Genomic DNA, 8,716 nt, shown 5'->3' on the forward strand with positions numbered 1-8,716 from the left:
CACATTTTCTTTGTAGCAAGAATTGACAACAAACAACTAATTCTAAATTTGTAGAAAAATAACATTAAAAAATTGATTAAGAAGTCGTGTGGTTTCTTACCTTACAACAATGGCTTTGCTGCGTTGCCAATTGTTCATTAGCTACCGTAATTGATTCCCGGAAAAATGCTGTTTCACAAAAACTTTCCGCGAGGAAAATAAAATTATACAGAAAATGCCCTTCATAATTGGGATGCGAGAATTATGCGAGGGAGAAAATTACGCGCGTATTTACGGTAATTCCTCCAAGCTCACTAGTTGGTCAATAGTACTGCAAACATTCTGAACTGTTTATCATTGACGCACTGATGTTTAAGCTATAGAATGCCATTTGTTTTACCTTCCTATCTTTTCTCGTTCCAGGGTAATGAAGTAATCCATGGCATTCAGTGGTGATGTCCGCTTGAAACAGTAGGCTGTCATTGAATTTCTAACTGTGGAAGGTTGTGCGCCCACCTACGACGAGCGACTTTAATCGCTGGCGACCAGCCGTGGATACACCATTAAGACCTAGAAACGAAGCATCAGTCGATGCAATACCGCCACATGTCATCTCTTCCCCAAAAACTTCAAAGTTGTCCCATCTACTGGCAAAGTGTTGTAGATTCATTGTCTCATCCTGCCTATAGTCGAGATTTTGCACCCTGCAATTTTTGGCTCTTCTCCAAACTTTAGGATCACCTTAAGGAAGAAAGCTACAGTTGTGACCAGAGTTGACGTGGGTCAATGAAAACTCGACTCACGACTCACTGACCCACCACCCATCGTGACCCACTTTGACCCACCATGACCCACTACCCACCGTGGCCCACTCTGACCCACCACCACCCACCATGAACCACTCTCATTCACTGTGATCTACTCTGACTCAACAAAATACATCATCAACTCTGATACATGATCCACGGCCTATTCTCTACTGACTAAGGAGATTACACTTGTAATAAAGAAAGACTGTGAAACTGTCACTAATCGGAGCTTGAATTTCTACGGTCAATCGCGCAAGCACCACTCTGTTACAATAACGGTGGATCTGACCTTTACGATATAAAATAGTAAAGTGTTTGTCAGTGTGGAAATTGAAGCACTTCGAGGTGGGGGGAAATTAGAGTGTGCCTAAAATATACTTGTACTAGGAGAGTATTCTTGCAAGTGTTAATTTCTCAACGCATTCCAAAAGAAACTTCTATTCACAGGAAAATATGGAAAAGGTTATAATTTCTCAGTTCACAGTATTTTTCTGACAAAAGACTTGAAAAATCAGTTTTTCATAGCGTATAAAGGAGCTTGGGTACCCTCTGTGAGAGTATCTCCATAAAGTATGCTCATAATTGTAATTTGTGTAATCACTAAAATACCACGTTAAATTTAAGTTACAAATATGCCTAATTGCAATTATTATGAATTTTTATTCAAAGTAGTTTAGCTTATAGTTTATAAAAAAAACAAAGAAGAGACTTACTAGAAAATAGATACAAAGTAAGTTGAATAACACAAATAAGCTATTACTAATATAAGTATTCATTTTCCATAACTCGTAATTAGCCTCCTTAAAACAAATCTGAAATCGGGATTCTTTCCTGTTGGCCTCCAGAACTTTTTCGTGGTAAATCCTTCAACCAAGAAATAACTAGCTCGTCTATTTTGAGCTTGTCAAGCGGTGGGCCATTAAAGATAAAACTTAAAGATTTCATTTCATTTTTTCATTGACAGCTTAATAATAATAATAATAATAATAATAATAATAATAATAATAATAATAATAATAATAATAATAATAATAATAATAATAATAATAATAATAATAATAATAATAATAATAATAATAATAGGAAAAGCCAGCAAAAAATGATTAAGTAAATCGTGAAAATTATTTCTCGTTTCCCTTAATTATTTTATTTTAATGAACTTGAATAACATTTTAAAAGTCTAAAACGTTGTTAATAGTGCAATACGTAAAATTTGACTAGTGTTTATGGCAAAAGGGAAAAATCATAAAATCATTTCAGATATATATCACTACTAAATCAAGTGGAATTCCTTAAATAGGTCTGATATAAAGAGTACATTAACATTTTTCTCAGTATTTCAATTTTTTCCCACAAAATTCAATCTCAATTTTCCGTTTTTTCTTCCTATTTTTTAAAAAATTATAGGACATGATTTTTTTCCGTCAGACTTTCGTTTCTTCCTTGACAGACAGGGACACGGCGGCTGAAATACCTTACCGGAGGCTAGCACGAGAATCTACAAACAATGCACCCCATTGTCCGCTTACGAAGATTATTACAAAGACATATTTTTCTTCCCTTTCCCCTTTCTTTCAGTCTCTTGCATGATGCTGGAAGTGATCAAAGTCGTAGCCCATACCGACATTTGACAATATGCACTACGAAAATTGGAATTGTCTGCACCCCTCGTGACAAAGACAAAAAAGATTGGAATTCCAGCGTGATGCATGCCTTCCGTGTTGGTATTTTTTATATGTAGAGGGAGTAGATCTACATCAGATAATTTGCACACATGATGAAAGGGGAATAGCATTCGGATGTTGCTAATTAGATTGGCGTTTAGCGTTCCGAGGCTATATGAGTCGTGCCACTGTAATACATTCAAATTTCAGGGTTCCCTCACCTGGTATCAAAGCCGGGACCCCATGCACGAGCATTCGAATGGCATTAGAAGTAAGAGTAGAAATTATTTTGTGTCTCATTCAATTTCCAACTATGTAATACCTATCACTTCTGCGTTTCTTTTCTTCATATATAATCAAAATGGAAACAAGCATTGTTGACGCTTATCCCATACCAAACGTGGCTAAGCGGTTAGCGTATATGCTTTTGGTGTGGGAGACCCGGGTTCGATTCCCGGCGGTAGCTCATGTGGTTCGGATCCCGTGTTAATCAGTAGGTCCACGTCTCATATAGCCTCGCTGCAGAAAGGGACGTGAAACTCAAAATCAACTCATCCCAAAGTATTGAAGAAATCTGGGTTGAGGCTTTGAGAAATTAATCGTCAAAACATTAATATAGGTCTATTAGTTGTATTGCTTATAATTTAGTTAATATAGCAACAACCTGCTGCTCAGAGTATTAGGCTTCGAGTCCTCGTGTGTCCAGTTTCAAAGTATTCTATTTCCATTTCTTGTTTGACTACTTGGTACTATAATATGTAGTATTAAAAAAAATAATATCGCGAAAAAGATATGATCGAGGAGATTTGAGACTCACTGTCTAATACCGCACTACTATTAAAATTTAAATTTTTGTCTCCCACACCTAGTCTTCTGAATTAATCAACTGACAACATACTACATAAATAAAAAAAATACACAGGAGAATATAGAGTACGAGATTATGTTCAATTAATCCCTCTTTATTGGCTTCGCTCGAAAACTTAAATGTCTAGGGGTAAGGATCTAAATATTCTTACTACTTCCGAGTTCATGGAAATTTTTATTTTAAAGAATGAAACATCATTTAGATCTTTTATATTATTTTATTCAAAAATTTTGATATTTGGGAAGACGATGAAAATTGTTCATACGTATAATAAATCTCTCAGTGAAAAAGAGTCCGAGTTCTCGTTTAAAACTCAGAAAACTATAATCGTGAAGAATCGAACTCAGAACCCATCACTTCCTAACTAGATACAAAAACATGCTAAAGTATGCTCTAGGTTTAAGGGTCCTGTGGCATAAGTTTCTCTGCCCTCGCTAGCAGCATAGCTCCACTCAGCCTTCACTTTAAAAGCAATTCTTTCACTCATAGGAAAATGTTTATCCTGTCTCCACAGGACTCCAGAACTCAAGAGAACCTGTGAAAAGGATACCCGACTAAAAAACACTACAAGGTGAGAGGTTATGTTGTGGGGGAAAACAAGTCTCTTTCCTGAGACTATAAACTGGCCCGTAAAGTAGACCTTGTCCTAACCAAGTCTCTCTCTGTGAGGCAATAAACTGGCCACCAACAATTAGACCTTGCTCTAATAATGGTCTCGCTCTAAAAGAGACCAGAAATTTATCTCTTTTCCAAGAGATAATCACTAATATAGGATTATTCTCAGGAAAACAAAAAACAATCAACTTATAACCCGAGAAACAAAGTTCTCGAACAAGAGGGTCCACGAATCCAAAACCATTGGAGTTCGAAATAGAAATTCTTAATAAACCTATCAAATAGAATAAATCATATTTCAAAAATTAAAACCTACTGAACGCATATCCCTACGTTCCCGGAAAAAAAATCAAAACCTTACAAACAAAAAATACTATCCCTAGAAAAAAGATTACTTTAGTTATCTATCAAAGTTCCTATTCCCTATCCATGGTCATTCCGAATGACCATCCTACTCTGCCAGCCTTAAACAGCATAGCTAAAAAAAAAAAAAAAAAAAGGTTGATCCAACAGACATTAGGACCTTCGGAAGAATGTAACCATGTGGTCCAGAGTGTTAGAAGAACACCGGCCAAGCGAACCAGCTCGGTTTATATAGGATTCTGCTCACAAGTGGCAGCATCCAAGAACGTAAAGATCCCCAGCTAAAATAAAGAAAGTTCGTTACTAATTTGAAAAAAAAAACAAAAAAACGACCCTACCAAAATCCCCCTTTGAAGTTCTCTCAGTTCATCAGCACGTATCCTGTTCTTAAACTACAGAAACAAATGGAACAGTGTATCTAGCCAAGAAGAAAAACTTAAGAAATAATTTCTTTAAGATTATAAGCAAGATAGATTAAAAAATGAAAATTATTATACAAATAATAAAAAGATAAAATATACAAATTAAACAAATATTAGGATTCCTTATAAACTACTAGCAGCGTTCACCCCGCTTCGCTGCGGTCACCCCGGAACGCAATAAACTTTGTTACTTAGATAATTTTTACTTTTTCGCTTTCAAGTGATATGATAAAAACCATAGAAGATTGCAGTAAATCTTAACATTATATCGCCTGTCATTTATGTTAACCCGCCCCGCTTCGCTGCGGTCATCCCGGTGCTGGCATATTGTAAAAGTGTCTGTAAAAATAAGCAAATCAATTAAAAAATTTTAAACAGAAGATTCAAGCTATTTTCCGCTGTATATCGCCTGTCATTTATGTTAACCCGCCGAGTGACACGGTCATGCGGGTTGCATATAAATACGTTTATTTTTACCTATGATGAACTAACAAAGGATTTGTGGACACCTGAATGGTCAATTATCTCAAGACACTGGTAATTGAAAATTAAAGTGATATGATAAAAACCATCTAGGGTCCAAATCCTAATAACCCCCCAAAAATGAAAGAAATTGGTTCAGCCGTATTAGCGTGATGAGCGGACAAAGGATTTGTACGTTCTCTTTTATATATATAGATAAATATACATATATGTCTTTAAATAATTTTCCAGGCCTGGAATTAATGAACCTCAAATTATTAGATTATATATATATATATATATATATATATATATATATATATATATATATATATATATATATATATATATATATATATATATATATATATATATATATAACCCAGAAATATTTATACAATTAGCATAAGTCAAGTAAGTGGAATGAAAATGTCCACTTACAAATAAGTGCATTTGAATTAACATAAAATACAGACACTTATTATTTAGGGGGATTACGGGACTAGAGTTTCTGTGCTGTCGTTCTTCTATAGCCCGTCACGTCTACGAAGGATGACGTCCCTCGGCGAGCACACTATCCGATGAAAGGGAAGGAAGGAAGCGGCCTGGGGCCATTATGGTGGGTACCATCCCGGTATTTGCCTGGTGTGAATGAGGGAAACCTAGGAAAAACCTCACTCAAAAGGGCTGTCCAGAGAAAGCTGTTACACTTTTTCGACCGAATATCCCCACCCAGGACCGCTCCCATCAAAGGCGAGAGCGTTAGTTGGAGCCACATGTATTATTTGTTTTGAGGTTAATCCTAATATGTACTGATTTTGCCTTGCTAAAAGAAATATTTAAACAAGTAAATATGCATAATCGTACTTCATTTGATTTTTTCTTGTCCAACACTGACCTATAATTACTATTTGAACGGTTGTAACGATCTGAAAACCGATCGTTTCAAGTCTTCTTGTTTCGGTTACATTGTGATTATTGCTTGTTTTATTTTATTCTAAATACTTGTTCATTTAATTTTAAGCTTATTGTTACTAATTTTAAAATGTTATTATCAATTTTCAACTCAAATTTTATTAAAACGAGTCTTTGAATTATAATTTTCTGGGATACTAAATGAATCACTGGGCGGAAAGTGATTTAAATTCTGTATATATGCATTTTTATCTTTTTCTTATTATTGATCGATTGAAAGATATACAAAAGAATGTCTACGTAAACAGAGAAAATTAATAAATGTAAGAAACGAATTAATATGACGTTTTCTAAACAATTTTAGGTGTTGTCTAAGTTTAATACTATTGTATTGAATTGACAATCATATTCTTTTGTGCTGCAAATTAATATATATGGTAAGATGTGTTCAAGCAATATCATTGAGATGTGTTATAATATGAATTGCTAAGAGCCTAGCCCCGCCTACTTGCTTATTCCAGATGATTCCCAATGTAAAACTATTAAGTTTGATTTTGTATGCAATAATTATTTTATTAATATGGATTTTCCGGAATTTAGAAAGCTAATATTACAGCCTATGTACTAACACGAGATGGATGTTACGGATGTTTTATATGTATTCTTAGCCATTGTTTATAAAGCTTCGCAGTCATGTGGAAATACGTCATTGTCTTGAAATAATATATGTACTGGCTGTAGGAAGTAAAGTGGTGAGATAACTGGTATATCCTACAATCCGGATCGTTTAAAAGCAGACAGCTGTAATATGGCTCTTCTATCCTGGTAATTGAAATAAGCATTAAAGTTTTGGAACATTAAAATTTTGGAACTGAGATTTGGAATCTGTATTATTATTGTTATGATTGTTAAATGCTGTGAATCTACTTCCACGCATGATATCCGGACCTGCTCGACTGCTCATAATTGGAATGGAAGTCCGAAATGCAAATTATATAAAAGTTAAGGTTTTTTCGTATGGCAACGAATGGTTATTACTATAGAAAGAAAGATAGTGTTTTTAAGAATAATTAACAGTCACACGGTACTTATTACGCTTTTATTTTCCCAATGTATTGGTTTAGTGCTTTGTGTATTACTTAGAAACTAAAAGCCTGCAAATCATAATTCTGTATTTCATACACTTGTACAACAAATCAAGGCCTATTACCTAAGTTTGATTCAGATCAGATGCGTTAGGTCGAATTTTTTTAGATTTTATTTTATTATTATTATTATTATTATTATTATTATTATTATTATTATTATTATTATTATTATTATTATTTTACAGATACTGTGATTCTTCAGCCTATATGTGACTTTATTTCTTAGTAACAAGTGGCCAGATCTCAACCAAATTTTTGGGGCAAGGAACCCATCTAAGGCAGTGATTCCCAAAATTTTTTTTGTACTAACGGCACACTTTACAGAATCTTCACAACATCTCGGCATACTTATTAGATTATATAAATGTTAATATAAATTATAATAATATAATAAATAAGTTTCTATATATTCCTGAAACTTGACCTGATGGTCGACATATCGACCACTAAAATTTCCGTTTGAAAGAACTGACGTATATAACAGAGATATAAGTGACATAATACAGCATCTATATTGATATAACTTTCTAGTGGTATTTATACTACGTCACTCATATCACTATTATATACCTCAGTTCTTTCAAACGGGAATTTTTAGTGGTTGATATATCAACCACCACGCCCCAAAAGCATACATTATTACCTAAACATCGGCAAGTGGAACTGCCGTTGACTGGTACAGTATGGCTCAAAATTTATTTTAACTTATTATTAAAGGCTTCATACTAATAATAAGATCCATCATTTATAGATTATTTGCATGACACAAACTTATTTTTAAATTCTAAAATCTCACGACTCACCTCATTGGACTGTGAGACACATCAGTGTGTTGCGATATAGTGGATGGGAATGATGGTCTATCATGGATGGGAATCATGGAATCATGGGTGACACGGCCCATATCAGTAATTGGCATATTTATGAGTCTTCATATCCGGAATTCAATCTAAACTACTATATCGCTCGGACACAAAATGGCTTTTAGTTTCTTTAGATGTAATTGGAAATGAATGTGGGTATACGCAAAACAAATTGGATCAAGCATTGCTTTTCTGATACATGTTACAGAACCCGGCCGCCATCTTAGATCTGCCATATTGGATTTAGCTTTCGATTTTTCAAATGGGAATAGGTGCAAGTGATACATTAAATTCATGTACAATTTTCTTGGAAATTCACTGGTGTAGTGAGGTTTACCGTATCTTGTACCATTTGGAAGGTACTGCATGTTAAATGTCAGTCACTTTGCGAATATTTTATCAAATAGAAAGTTTTGATATATATTAGGGTGGGCCATTTTCTTTTCGAATTTCGGTTGGCCGGGTTGCGGAAACGTTGTCTCATGTTAGTGGTAGTCAACACTGAAAATTTGGATTTTTTGAGTCAACCCCTTCCTTTGCCTCATGGGAGTTGAATATTTTTATAGCTGTGGCTATGCAACCAGCACGACACTACGAAGAAAATTGTG

The 8,716-nt window shown here is 34.5% G+C and overlaps 1 protein-coding gene across 1 annotated transcript in view; it reads right to left on the reverse strand.

Annotated features, from left to right (window-relative positions):
* The window catches only part of LOC145685239 (uncharacterized), a 91,508-nt gene extending 83,344 nt beyond the window's left edge, over positions 1–8,164 (reverse strand). The window contains exon 1 of the mRNA XM_081757600.1: positions 8,049–8,164. Within this exon, the coding sequence (XP_081613726.1) occupies positions 8,049–8,164 (116 nt within the window). The remainder of the gene's footprint in view (positions 1–8,048) is intronic.
* Between the last annotated feature and the right edge of the window lie 552 nt (positions 8,165–8,716).

This window comes from Thermobia domestica, chromosome 5 (genome assembly GCF_964235325.1).
Source record: "Thermobia domestica chromosome 5, izTheDome1.hap1.1, whole genome shotgun sequence".
In the NCBI taxonomy this organism is placed as follows: Eukaryota; Metazoa; Arthropoda; class Insecta; order Zygentoma; family Lepismatidae; genus Thermobia; species Thermobia domestica.